General features: G+C 35.6%; 1 protein-coding gene across 1 annotated transcript; it reads left to right on the top strand.

Annotated features, from left to right (window-relative positions):
• Window positions 1–2,679: 2,679 nt before the first annotated feature.
• On the top strand, window positions 2,680–12,801 carry LUM (lumican). Its single transcript, XM_071765460.1, has 3 exons — window positions 2,680–3,118; window positions 6,219–7,115; window positions 11,742–12,801. The coding sequence occupies exons 2-3, from the start codon at window positions 6,239–6,241 to the stop codon at window positions 11,894–11,896; spliced, it is 1,032 nt and encodes a 343-aa protein (XP_071621561.1). The 5' UTR covers window positions 2,680–3,118; window positions 6,219–6,238; the 3' UTR covers window positions 11,897–12,801.
• Window positions 12,802–15,335: the final 2,534 nt, after the last annotated feature.

Below are 15,335 nucleotides of genomic sequence, written 5' to 3' on the forward strand. Positions count from 1 at the left end.
CAATAGGACTTGAATGCTAGATCTTACCCACTGCAAAGTGATACACTTGGAATGGGCTCTGCTTTCAGATTCTTTGACTACAAACTACCAGAGATCTTGGCCATCTCCAGCCATGAAATTATGAATTAACAAGAGAGGAGCTTTGCAGCAAATATAAAGAGTATTTCTGTTTGTGCATTAAAAGATAAACAAAACTAGATGAGACTAGATTTTGAGCACATTTCCCATCAAAGAAAAATGAATAAATAAGGCATAAGAGGAAAATTAATTTTGGAAAAAGCAAGATGGCTTAATTAGGAGCCCAGTTGCTGTAAATGTGAAATAATAGTGTCCTGACATTACCACTTGGGTAGCATATTCATTACTAGTTTTCAACTTAGATGTCTTAGAGGAATTTACACATTATTTTGTGTATTCTTTTGAAATTAGACTATGTTTACATGCATTTTAATGACTACAGAGAGCTACCAAAAAAAAAAAAAAAAAAAAGAGAAAAAAAGAAAAAACAAAAACAAACCTCCAAAGCCACAAAGAATAAGGCCAGAAAATGAAATCACCCAACCACTTTCCCACCCTTTGCTGAAGAAGGCATAGTTCCATTTGCTGAGCTTTAGTTCCTACCTGCTCTTCCAAGCAGAGTTTTATGAGGTGAGTCAAATAGTTAAATTAGGACAGTATATAAAATCATGCTGAAGAGACAGTATTAAATCATAGAGTGGAGAGATGGCAAATTCTTGTTAAAGAAAAAGGAAAACCTATTGTTTTATGTGACTCTTCTTCTTGGCCATGCAATTTATATACACAGTCATCAACTCAGGAACTATATGAATTAAAAAGTTTCAGCTGAAGTTAATGTGATCCAAGTTTTGAACATGTTAATTGCAAAATATCATAATTTCTTTAATGAGAGTTTTTTACAAGTTATAAAGAGATGCATGATTTGCATTTCTGTTAATAAAATGTATACTGACCTATGGAAATTAATTCAATTAAAAACTGATGCATAAATATAACTGTGCCAAAAACATATTAAGCCTACACTTCTGTATTTGTAATCAATGTGCAATTCTATTTGTTCCGCCAATGTAAAACTATGTCTGTTACTGAAAGATCAAAATATGTATTAATTCATCATAATATTGAGCTTGTACTTCAACATAAATCTTTAATCAGAGAAAATACAACTAATGGTTTTCCTGTGAATTCTCTTTACAGATACTGTTCTCTATTGCTCAGCTTGCTGTACCTTCCACAGAGAAAATGTCAGTACTGCCTTTATTCCAATGATCTTTTGCTGAATGGTCCTGCTTGTTGCCTCATTTGCAGTCAAAGCTGCAGTTTAGATTTTCTTTTGTTGGTTGAAACTAATGAAGTAATTTGCAGATAAGTATCAGACTGGGCATGAGAAACTAGATCTGGTCTGTGTTTGTCCGGACACAGTAAAACAACAGCTTTTTCCACTTCTACATTTCTAGCTCTAATACCATGCGTACTTCTTCACCAGTTTAGCTTAATTCACTATGGTAATCCCACTGCTTCACAATCACTTACTTGCATCATTCAAAGAATACCTTAGTTATGGTCTGTCAGCGCGTGTCCTGACGTGTAAATGGTTCTCCTGCACCAGGAGGACAGGAGTGATGTCAGAACATCGAAACAGCAACCACTCACCCCCTGTGGGCTGCACTGGCACTTGGCACTCTGTCTTGAGTAGATTCGTTTGCTTTTTTATTGCAGAGCCACAGTGGGGTGTGATCATTTGGTGTCTTTCCTGTTCTTGCTAAAGGCCACTGAATTATGCCAGGCTTTTTCCTTCTACGAGTAACTTGCCCTGGCATGGAGGCCCAGATGCAGCAACAGCAGATTATGGGGCACACATCCAGGCTCCTCCACTTCAAGAAGCTGACAAGGTTCTCCAGCCCAGACACATCCTGCACTGTGACTTTTCAGAAAGATAGACAGTTGACAAGAAATAAAAACTTGATCCGTTCCCACAACAATTGCAGTTAATCACACACAAGATACTTTGTGCATGCTTTCTATATGCATATTTCACTCTTCTCCACATCCAACTTTGTAAGGAAAAGCTTTCATGTCACATAAAAAGGGAAGACATTTACCCTGTAGAGATAAGGGAAGGTTCTTATGGAAAGAGTAAGACCCCCTTTAAACAGTTACTGGTTTAATGCATTATTTTTTGGCATTGCCTGGTGAAAATAACATCTAATCCAAGCCTTACAATGCATTCTTGAATTACATCCATGGAATAAGAAACAGACGATGTAAAGCTGAGTAGTTCCAGATTCTGAAAAGCAAGAAAAAGCTGTAAATGCAAAAATGAACAAATGTATAAAGTGAGTTTACAGTAACTGATGAAAAACCGTTCCTGGGATGTTTCTTTATTAAATAAACATACATTCAATCACCAGAGAAAATCTTCAGACCAAATAAATTCCAGTGCTTTGCAGAAGAAACTTTGATCTTGGTATTTAATGTGGAAAAGGCTGTAACTCAAAGACAGTCCTGCATCTTTGGTTTTGATCCTTTAACTAAAATTTTTATTAAGGATAGTTTACTGTGGACATAAGACAGTTAAAGAAAGAAGCAGAAAAATGAATGAGTCACTTGGCTGAAGAAAAACAGAGCATTGAGGTCTGAGTGCTATTTGTTAGCTCATGTCTAGCAGTATAAAATAAGTTGGAAAACAAAAGTCTGTTCATAATTTGCTTTACAATCGAAAATGTTTTCCCTTTGAAATACAAAAATTCCTTGTGTAAGGCTATGGATAGTGGTCTAAACTTCCTCAGATTTGGGAAACACTGATCATTTTGTCATGTCACAGGAATAACAGATGGGTTGTCCTTGTACAAAATATGGTATCCACCTGCACTTCATTAGAGTCGCATTTTTGTACATGCCACACCACAAGATCATCATGATGACATAGCAGCTTCAGAGTACAGCGTGACTAGGACTTTTTTTTGCTTTTTTTTTTTTTTCTCTTGTAACACAGAGGATCTGGCAGACCTCCTGACACTGTTTACAGCATATATTGGTTGATACAGTCCCTTATTGCATCTGCTCTGGGAATTAAGGAAAGCAGCTTCAAGGCAGTAAGGTAAGTGTTGCTGCATGTTTTAACTGTAATGTTCAGCTCTTTAAATATAGCTGTAATGGGAATGTGAAAACATGTCAGGATAAGTTTGCCAATTTGTAAATTGAACACAAATCATCAGTTGCTTAGAGGGTTTGCTTTCTGTTTCCTTAAAAAAACCTCACTACTTTGTGCGTCGGTTTTGTGATTTTTTTAGTCTGTTTTGTTCTAATTCAAAAGAAGAGTTGATGTACAGTACAAAGAAATTTGTAAGATTACTCACTGCTTGCTTATTCATTCATAATCTGCTACTAAGAGCTCCACAGTCTCCATTTGTTAAATCACTTTGCTTCATTTTACAAAAAGACAAGATATCCTGATATCGAAATAACTAATCAAATTAAAAATTAAATGAGAAGTTATAGGTATATGAGAAATTATAGGTATTTTGAATTTTTTGAATTTTTCATTACATTTTAAAATACATTTTTATACATACTAGTGAAACATTTAAAAAATAAATCTGCAAACTGTGTAAGATATTTTGCTGCAGAACTAAGATAGATTTTGTTGAAGGCTGATTGAATGATAAGGTTATATTTATTTTGTTTCATAATAATTTTACAATTGAGATAGTATAGACAAACTCCAAAACAGCCTGAATAGTTTTTCTGCCCCAGTGTAGTAAGTCTTTTTCCAAAATCATGGATTTGCCATTTAGTGTGTTTTGGCAAGTTGCCTGAGCAACTTCACAAATATTTTTCCAGGTATTTCACAACATAATGGGTCAGAACAAAGACAGGCAATTAATTCGAGCATGCTTTTATTATAAGATGAACATCTGAGAATGTATTCTGATTTTATCTTTGAGGTTCATGTAGTATTTCCATGTAACAAGCATGTGTACATAATCTTTTACACTTCTGACAGAGAAACTTTCAGATATTTGAATGAGAAATCCATGAATAAGACAAGTTCATTACACTACATATGTACTTTACTGTGCTGTTACACACACGTTCATATGCCCTTGCACTACAGAATTATCACCTACATTTTAAAATGTTGTGGAAAAAATAATTTGAAACTCTTGCTACCTAACAATTTTTTTACTACCAGGGTTCTGCAGAGAAGCTGAACATTATATGCTATTTAAAGAACTGTCAGCCTATGATACCAGTAATGAAATATAGCATTAAAAATATAATTTGAAACCAAAAGAACTATAAAACTTGCATTTAAAATAAGATGTTTATGCTATTTTATTAGTAAGACTATAAGGTGATGCAGATGTTTAAAAATGTCATTGCAAGGCCAAAGAGTAGTTCAAGAATTTCACTGCACTCTATCTTAAACCATGAATACAGAAACAGGCAGTCCTCCAACCTTAATATTTAGTACTTAAACAGGATCAGATTTTGAGCTGACTTGTGACCCTATAGTGTCTTTCCTTTCAGAGGTGCTATACTTATTTATACCAGCAGGGGACTGAAGGTTGAGTTTGCATGTTATTAGGCAGTAGTGAAGGACAGATGAAGGAAATTACACTAATAACTCATATTTCAGTGACTGCTCTGTCCTAGGGTTTTTAATTAGGAAATGTGATGGGACCAGCACCATGGAAAAGGCATGTAATTAATTTCCTTATACAAGGGGAAATGGCTTTAAATCTAGGAGGAGGACTGAGTAGGTGATTTACTGGAGATAACAGAAGAACATATCTTTTTCTTACTTTTAGTGCTGTACTGCATGAGATCAATAGGCCCCACCTAGAGGTACTTTAGTAGAGATTATCAGATGCCTACAATCTGATGTGGCCTTTATTAAGTTAATAAAAGCATCAGAAATTAGGGTTAGGAAAGACTTCCTACCTATAGCCCTGCATTTTAATACTGTGAAACACTCTGTGAAACACTAAACAATGCCAACAGCAAAGCTACCTTACTCTGCTGGAAGATTGCCCAGATCTAAAATCAGTGTCTGGTGGTCTGTTCACAGGCTCCACATACTTTCTGAAATTACTTGAGAACAAGAATGTGATAGGGATTTTGTTAATCATCTCACTCTGAACAGTAGCTGTGTACACCAAGTCTCATCTTTTACTGGTGAAAATCAGAGTAAGTTCACTGACTTCAGTGATGCTAGACCCACTTTTCCAATACAACATCAATCTAGGTGGTAAGAAATAAAAACTAATCTTCACAGATTAGCAGAAAGATGTGCCTTTCTGAATAGAAAAGTCATCCCCTTGAAAAATAAAGGTGAGACCACTCATATTGGATCACAGAAAAATATCAACAAGGCTACTAAAGGTCCTTGTGTGGTAAGTGATCTGGAAGACCAACTATGTGAAGCCAGTGCTTTACTCTTATATTGATTCAGAGTGGTCATAAAATGTAATCAACACTTCTAGTGTTACATATAGAATTTGCATGAACATTTGCACTACCCAAACTTCAGTCATTTCAGATCCACTGTAAATCCATATGAGGTAGAGTATACTTGTGCACATGTATGCTGTCCAGTATGACATGTCCAGTAGGATATGCCATATGCATTTCTATTAGTTTTGGTCTTTAGGTGAATATGAGTCTTAGAGGAACACCCTTTACTTGATATGATCCATTAGAAGATACTTCAAGCTACTGGCATATTAACAACACATTATACAGCAGATCATTGCCCTCAGTTTATCATTTCTTTGTCTTTTTCAAATTTAAGTCAAATTGACATGCTACTTAGACATGATGCAATTCAGTATATTAGAAATGCCTGACTGAATTTAAATGGCAGCACTGCCTCTGAACATGGCCTTCAGCAAAACTGAAAACTCTTCTGTACAAAGTTTAAAAGCCTTTGGCTGTGTCATCCTTGTGACTTAATGAATGATTGCAGGAAGATATAAAGAACATTTTACTCACAGCAGCTGAATGGGACTGTAAGTTAATAGTAGTAACAATGCAATACTAACAAACTAATATATTTTTTCTTAATTATTAGCTTTAAACAGAAAGCATGAATTGATTATTTTTTAATTCTAATCTGTATGTAGTAAAATGTCAAATATTGCTGAAAAAGAGAAAAAGTTAAAGCTATAACTTTTTTATTCCCTTTCACCATACAGGGACAAGACACATTGCAAAAATGATTTTAATTTCCCTACCCATCTTTCTGTTTCTGATTAGTGGCATTTTTTGCCAGTATGAGTATGGTCCTGGAGATGATTATGGTTATGATCCTTTTGGGCCATCAGCAGCAGTTTGTGCTCCAGAATGCAATTGTCCTTTAAGCTACCCTACTGCCATGTATTGTGACAATCTTAAACTGAAAACCATTCCAATTGTGCCAAGTGGAATAAAATATCTTTATCTTCGAAATAATATGATTGAGGGCATTGAAGAGAACACATTTGATAATGTAACAGATCTCCAGTGGCTGATCCTAGACCACAACCATTTGGAAAATTCAAAAATTAAGGGAAGAGTCTTTTCCAAACTAAAGAATCTGAAGAAACTTCACATTAACTACAACAATTTGACTGAAGCTGTTGGACCACTCCCCAAAACTCTGGATGACCTGCAATTAAGTCACAACAAGATCACAAAAGTCAATCCTGGAGCACTGGAGGGGCTGGTGAATCTGACTGTCATTCACCTGCAGAACAACCAGCTGAAAGCAGAATCTATTTCTGGGGCTTTTAAGGGCCTGAATTCACTTTTGTATCTTGATTTAAGCTTCAATCGACTTACAAAGCTACCAACAGGACTGCCTCACTCCTTACTCATGCTCTATTTTGATAACAATCAGATCTCCAATGTTCCCGATGAGTACTTCCAAGGTTTTAAAACCCTGCAATATTTACGTTTATCCCACAATAAATTAACAGATTCTGGGATACCAGGCAATGTCTTCAATATCACATCACTAGTTGAGTTGGATCTCTCCTTCAATCAGCTGAAAAGCATCCCAACTGTCAGTGAGAACCTCGAAAACTTCTACCTCCAAGTCAACAAAATTAACAGTGAGTTAATTAAATATTCGTTAATAATTAACACCAACACTGATGGTCGATGTGCATACCTGAAAGGGTAGATCAACCAACCAATCTGGAGTACTGGTTAGACTGTTAGCTCACTGGCATTTCTCTGGCTCTTGTCCACATTAGTATTAAAAGACAGACAGTTATTTGATAGCTAATGAAGTTAACTTTAAAGAGAGAGATTTATGTTTTCAGGCTAATATAGATATTATTGGTCAAATTCTCACATCATGTAAGTTGGAGTAGCTCCATAGAGGCCAATGGAGTTGTCTTATACAACTGAGAAAAAAGACTGGGAAATGTTTAATCACTGTAGAAGTTATTTAAAATTCAAAATCATCAAAAAGAGATGGACACCAGCTGAGGATCTGCCTGCAGTATGTATAACCTTTCAGGAGGCTGCTAGTGAAAGTGATGGAGGGAGGAGAGAGGAAGAAGACAAATTCATGAGGCAAGCACAGTAAAAGTGATAAAATTTTTTTTAATCTTTATTCCTTGCTTTTACACAGTATTGTTCTAAACCCACCTTGAAATCCAAAGAGGTGTCCCTGTTTTTTTATTTTCATTCCAGCTCCCCATATCATATGTTCAGATGTCAGGCTTGTATCCATTCAGCCATGATTTGAAAACATGTTCCTTTTGAATTCAATAAATGTCACACCTTGCATAGGATCATGGAGGTTTCTACTGAGACAGGGCTTTTATAAAGCTGTCCTAATCTTGGTGTAGGAAGGGGATATTGGAGAGCTGCAGAGGTCTCACCATCTCCTCTCTCCATGGTGGTCCATGACGGAGAATCAGATCTGTCAAACATAAGTGTTTCTGCAGGAGGACTTTTACATCATCTTGCTATCTGGTACAAAGTATAAACGTCTCTCTTTTGTTTGCCTATTTGTATCCATCGGAGGTTTGAGATGTCATGCTTAGTTCTTCAGTAAATAGCTAAATCCATACAGATGTGGTCTTAAAAGCTAAATATGTCGGTGTAGATCTTACCAGACAGAGGGCAAGACCTTCTGAAATGCTTTGCATTTACTATGCTTCACCTTTTCCTCAATGTTATGATTTTTTTTCCTATTTCACCTCATTTCCTTGTTTTGATGAAGGAAAGCAATGAATTAATGCTTCTCACCTGAGGGACCACATACAGCAACCTATAGAACTCTATCAGATACTCTCTCTGTCCTAAAAGAATACATTGAGACAATGTTTAATATCTCATGAGATTATATGAGGCAATTTTCCCCACATAGAGTGGTTATTCTGAGCCTTCTGCAAGATACCTAGGTAACGTGTTTTCTTTCCTTTCACATTTCCAAGGACTTCTGAGTCAAGTACTGTGACAACAATTTAACTTTTCAGCAAAATCTGTATTTCCAGAATCCTGATTATCAGCAGAAGGGGATGGTTTGAGGAGCGGGTGTGCATTGGCTGCCGCTCCACCCCCTTTGCTACCCCATGGAATGATGTAAGAGGAGTCTGATTTACTGGTTTTTGCTTAACCATAAAATCTAAGAGACCTCAATAACACATTTTCTTGACTATCTAATTTCACAGGTGAAATATTGTGTTCCCAAAGATGTAAATTGAGACCATGTGACAAAATTTAGTTTAATTCCAGTTAGTTAATTCCAGTTTAATGAAGTTCCAGATAAAAGGGGGTCAAAGCATTTACAGTTCATTATTCATTACACTTGACCTACAGCTGTGTGTTCTTAGTCTTTGTAAAAATTGAGAGCTGCTTATGTACTAGGGGCAACAATAAATTGTACAAAAATCTCAAAAATCTTTGAGATTACGTTTATGTGTTTTATAGTTTTCACTTATATTGAAACATAACATAAATATGTCTCCAGACTTCTTTATTTATTACTGTCTCCCTTTTTATTAGGTACCTTAAGGCTAGATATTAACATTTATATTTTTCTAAAAAAGATTAATCTGGATCCAACACTTTTGACAATACCAGAAAGAAAAGAAATATTTGTCTAAATTGCTGTCCATGAGTTTCATCCTGGGCTTGCTACAATCATTATTCATTGCCATACATAAAAAGCCACCTATTTCAGAAATACCTTTGTTTGAGTGGCTTTAAGCTTTTTGCACGAGAGTTGATGAATATACAGATAAAAATAAAATTGAAGAAGAATTAGCTTCACTTCAGTATGTTCTGCCTTTATCTGTGATGTGAGGAGCAGTGGGCAAAATGGACAGAAAACTGGAATGAAAATAAATTGAAGCACATCCATTATATTGAATATAAGATGTCAACTTTATACTTGACATTAGCTGGACCTTCAAGCTAGGACAGGATCATGGAAGGTTTATAGAAACCCTTGGTTTCTCCATACCTCAAATGTAAACTGTAACTTCCAAAACTGAAACTTCTTGGTTTTGGGTTTTTTTGTTGTGTTTTATATATATATTAGTATTAGTATAAGGTTGGATTAATAAAAACAGTGGTTCACTACCATGTTTGAAAATGCCATTAAGTTTACATATATATACATATATATATATATGTATATATATGCAACTATGCATTTTACTCCTGAACAAGGAATCTTAGCACAGTTAATCTTCTTCTCAGCTGAAGGTGCTTATAATGCTGCTGTAAAAGGTTCATGTCCTCACCTAGCATATAATAAAGTATGTATTCTTTTTCAGAAAATAAGGTTTTCTATGCTCCCATTTTGCTGTATAGGTGTGGGACGTGGGAGAGGGAAAGGTGAGGAAAAAACTCTCTTTAGTGGGGCCAGACTACTTTCAGTGGTGCACAGCTACAGGAGAAGGGGCAACCAGCACAAACTTGATCACAGGAAGTTTCATCTGAACATTTGGAAAAATCTGTTTATTTCGAGTGTCACAGAGAAATGGAAAAGGCTGCCCCGAGCAACTTTGGATTTTCCTTCTCTGGAGATATCCCAAACACACCTGGACACAGTCCTGTGCCACCTGCTCTGGGAGAAAGTGCTTTAACAGGAGTACTGGACTAGATGAACTCTAGAGGTCCCCTTCAACACCAACATTCTGAGATTCTACAACTAGATTTGCATCCAGTTCCAAAGTAGTTTTGGCCTCATAAAGAGTCAGCAAAGATGAGTTCTGGTAGCACAAATAAATTCTGTGGTTTGTTTACATGAAATTTACATCATTTGAGTAGTGAAGCATCTACCTATCTTCTATAAGCTTGCCTTGTTTTGCAACCAAAAATTAGTACTTGTGCTCAAAAGTAACAAGTTAAGGTGGAGATATGAAAAATACTCTCTCCCCTCTCTTAATGCTAGGCCATCATATTTTCTTAGGTGTGTTAAATAGAAAAGATATCCATGCTAGTGATTCCAAAAGTCCATGAATGATGTGTTCTACAACCAGTAGTTAAAATGGGATCTGATTTTGAGAACACTACCTTGATTGTTCATATTATGAGAGTTAGTCCTTTGCAACATTAAAGCAACTGAAGACATGAAATTTATCTGGTGAATGAATTCATTGAAGAAATCCCTTTAAAATATTTCCTGTGTAAATTCAATTTATGTCAATGGCCCAAAGATGATCAAATCTCTCAGACAGCTTCTTTAAGTAGTGTTGGAGCTTTTCAGTGGACTAATCCTCTGCCTGGCTCAAAGTAAACAGGTGAGAAAAAAGGACCACCTTTGCAGAGTTACACAGTGTGGTATGCAGGGAATATCAGGTTTAGTTTTGAGGACAGATCTCTTCATGACAGAAGTGAATATGTAGTTGTGTCTGTCTATGCATACTAGGTAGAGACTTTGCTTCATGTATTTTATAGCTCAGAGTTAATGCTGCTCTTAAGATACAAGAGAGTTTTCCATTCAAGAACTGTCTGGTGTTAAGTGAAGCAAAGAATACTTCTATTGAATTATGTAATGATATATAAATTATTATAAATACAATATTTTTATAATAATTTTTTACATTTATGCTCACCCTAATCTTTAATAGAATGTCCTGGAAATGTTAAACTATATAACGTAAATGTAAAAGTCCTTCCCAACCCTGGCCTCAAATTTCACTTTGAAACTTGTAAATCAAGACAACACATCCAAAATAATATTTGTCACTGGCACCTAGGATTGCTTCTTCTTAAGGATAGGGTTGTATCATGATTCCAATTTCTCCAGAAACTTCCTTCAGTATCTTACATAGCACTGTTCTAACCTTCCATCATAATGTATTCAGCACGATTGATTTCTCCCTGTGTATCTGGACTTTTTTTTGTTTTTATTTTTTGGGGTGTTTCTTTGGGGTTTTTTTCCCATTTTTTTCCAAATGCCAGATTAGAACTCTATAAAATCTTTAGTCTAAAACAACAAGTGGGTACTGGGCATGTAAGACTTGAATAACTCGGTCTTGACATTCTGAACCTCACAATTAATGGAATTAGTTTTTTGCTAACACAAGCCAGCTGAGTTCTAGGAAACACATGGGGAAATACATCAGTGGACATGCAAAATATTGAAAAATACTAAAATAAATTTAAGGTCACAACTTCCAAATACAATTTTAAAAGCAGAAAAATAATGGCTTTGTCCTATTTACCCCAATTATTTATGCTTTCTCTCATTCATCTTCCCTTTGTTTCAGAGTTCCCACTGACCAGCTTCTGTAAAGTTGTTGGGCCAATGACCTATTCCAGAATCACACATCTGAGACTGGATGGAAACAATCTGACTCGGGCTGACCTGCCACAGGAGATGTACAACTGCCTTCGGGTGGCTGCTGAGATTTCACTGGAGTGAGATACCTGGGAGGACCCAGTTCCCTTTTAGGGGAAGTAATTGCAGGAATAACATCATGATAGCTTTTTAAAATTAGGATATGCCTTTAAAAACCTGTCAATCTGCATATTATACATTCTGTTTGTTAATATTTAGCATGCATTTGGCAACCTTAAGGAAATGTGTGCCTTTTTGTACAAATGGTTGTATTTAGAAAGCACAAGAACGACCAGATGTGGTGCAATGTGTGCCTTCATATGGCTAGATAAGTTGATGAAAAGCATTCATCTTCCTAGAAACCTATGTCCATGCATGCAATACATGCCAGCTGGTACCTGACCTACATGGAAGACAGGTGGGTTTCATCAGAGTGCTGAGCAGTAAGAGCTAGACTGTGTAAATACAAGATTCCTCTCCAACCAATACAGCTTTCTTAATTACTCACACCCTTCTCATATTTTTATAATTTTCAAAAAAAAAAAAAAAAAAAGATTTATTAATCTAAGAAAAAATTAAAATGTATGAAAATATGTTTTCAGAGACCACGGCATTATTAAATTGACAGAATATGTGAAATGAAACAGGGAAACATTTTTCAGGTTTAAAAATTTATACTCTTCTTTTTTTCATACTCTCACTTAAACTTTCATGGTAAGATTTTTTATCCAGTGCTGGTATAATTCTTATTTCAGCATAAGTCATATATACAAGTATTTTTATTCAATTATCTGCATGCTACTTTAACCGGATTGTAGAAAATAAAAAAAATAAATAGCAAATAGTATTTTTGTGTTCATATCCTTGTCAACTATGTTTCAGTCTTTTATAAATTGAAAAAAAATCAGGTAAAGACAAGATAATCTAAGCTATTCTATTATTATTAAAATTTATTTTATGGGTAAATAAACTGTTTTCTCTTCTTTCAAGTCTCAGTATGTTTGTGAACATAATATGCCATAACTCTTTGTACAGTTTTTGGCCATTAAATTGATATCAAGGTGTCTGCAGTATGGGATCAAGAGCATTATGAAATACTGCAAATTAATTTCTCAGCATTGTGAAAAGAACAATGAATTTTTCCCAAAGCCTCCAGCACTGAGTAAATGCAGCTCTAGCTACTCATGATAAAGAGATGGTAGCGTATTCTATCCAGAAATGAACAGTCCAAATATTTTCAGCATCCTGGAACACTCACTAAAACAAATGTGTTAGTAACTGAGAGCCATAAATGTCTTGTTTGTAAACAGATCATCCCATATGTACTAATTTTCTTTTCAACTACTCAACTATTAAATGTTCAAGCAGAAACTCTCATAGTTTCTATAGCAAAAGCATAAACTATCACCCCTGGGAAAGAAACCCCCCCCTCCCCAAACCATTCAGTTGGCACATTGCCAATTCCAGATGTTCAGAATCAATGCACAATTCCCACAGAAACTTGGGGCTAAAACAAATGGAGAGAGGCAGGGGACAATAGAAATATTTCCCTCCACATTTTGAAACTCGTGTAACTGATTTTTTTCGTACATGTACAGGAGTTATGGAAAGTAAATTTGTTACAAGTAAGCTAGAATTGCATAGAGGAATGAAAGCTGGGGCTTTCTGAATACATAAGGGTGGAAATCAGTAAGGGATATCACCTATATGTTCCAACACAGGAGAAGAAGAGAGAAATGCAGGCTAAAAACATAGAAGAAGAGAAGATATGGGAAACAGCATTCAACTATTTCTAAAGAGATTTTTAACCCTACTGTCCCCTTCACAGTAAAATAAACTAAACACTGATACTTCTAGAGCACAAACTGATATTGGTGGTTTTCCTGACATAGCTGTGATTTGCAAATAGGACAGAAATGTATTTTTCTGTTCACATTGCATCAGAAAACCAGTTATCTTTATGCAGTGTGAACAGTGAAACTGAGAACAGTCCCCCCCAGGATAGATTAAAATCTGTTGATGAGGGCATTTTCTGCACCCTTATATGTTACAGGTAAAGCATCCACAGATGTTCATGAAGCATTTTGAAGTTCTCTTCAAGTGATACAGTGGAAAGAAGCCCTCTGTCAAACAGTACCAGTGACCTCCCTCAGAACCTGAGGAACCTTCATCTTGCAATGAGCACTTGGACAACTAAAAGAAAATAGCATTTGGAAGTATATTTGTATCATGAACACCTCTTTCCTGTGGATCAGAAATTCCCATTTGGTTGGTAACACATAACATTGCACAGTTTGCCCTTCACACTAACCCAAAACATTAGTTCCTTCCACTGGGATGCTGTACTTCTTTGAAACAGCACAAGTTTCTTTTTTTGCATTAATGAAATGGTCTAAATAACTATAAAGACCGTTCAAATTCCTAAACTCAACATATCTTTCAGAAACAAATTGGCAATAATACCTATATGCTTTAGTCCTCAGATGATGAAAGCTACATTAATTGTTTTCTAGGCAACAGGCAGAAATGGAGGTGGTTGGAAATAATTAGCAGAGCCTTGAAACATGAGTCATCATAACTTGTAATTTCTGGACTTCCTGGAAAGAAAAGTGATGGATCTTGCTTATAAAACCCTCAGCATCCTTGCTGCCACTTAACCTTGTATCATACTACAAAATACTTACCCATACAAGTGCAAATATGTTAATTAAAATAGGCAGATATGAACAGATAATAATACAGCTGCATGGAAACAGCCAAATGGGTAAACTAGCCTAAAACGAACTGTTTAGGGCTACATATTGTTCAGTCTATAGTGTAATTATTTCATTGAACTATGTGCCCCTCCTTCTTTCAGCTCAAAATAGGTGAATTTGTCAAGACACTTTCATGTGAAATTTCAAAAACCAAAATCAAAATCTCTTGGAAAGGCATGGACTTGAAAACTGACATAAAAATGAAAATAATATAACAAAAAGCACTATTACAATGAAAATATACAAAATAAATGGACAAAAACTTTACCCATGAAATTTCAGAAACTGGCCTGCAAGTCTGTTGCACAGCTATTCACAGAGATAAATCGCCTTTCAAATAAAAAAGATTGTCTGATTTAAAAGACATTTTTCATACTAGATTAAATGACAGGAGTTCACTAGGAGGAACAGGTAGTGGCTCATTAATTTCTGGAAATATGAAGCATAAATCCTATATGCTCCCTACTGCTTTATACAGTCCAGCCCAGCCAAGTAGATCAAGAAAAGAGGGATCCGTGTTTGATTACAGCTGACTTCAGTTTGCTGGAAGTGCATAAATAGGTAGTTATAAATAGGTAGCATAAACCAAATTAGCTTGAAATTAGCTTGAAAACTGGGAAGGAGGCAAAGCATTGGTAAGAAAGGTGGCCTGAAGTGTTGTGTATAAAGCTGCGGAAAGCATAAATTCAAGATTGAGACTGTGAGGTTATAAAGCAGAATGAAGCTCAGTGGAGAGCCATAAAGATGAAATGGCTGTAAAGAGAACT

The sequence above is a fragment of the Heliangelus exortis genome, chromosome 1, assembly GCF_036169615.1.
Source record: "Heliangelus exortis chromosome 1, bHelExo1.hap1, whole genome shotgun sequence".
In the NCBI taxonomy this organism is placed as follows: Eukaryota; Metazoa; Chordata; class Aves; order Apodiformes; family Trochilidae; genus Heliangelus; species Heliangelus exortis.

Bases quoted from the DNA above. Each gene is read 5' to 3' on its own strand.
- LUM (XM_071765460.1), top strand. From the start codon at position 6,239: ATGATTTTAATTTCCCTACCCATCTTTCTGTTTCTGATTAGTGGCATT. The intron at 7,116-11,741 runs GTGAGTTAATTA...CCTTTGTTTCAG, and splicing joins CCAAGTCAACAAAATTAACA to AGTTCCCACTGACCAGCTTC.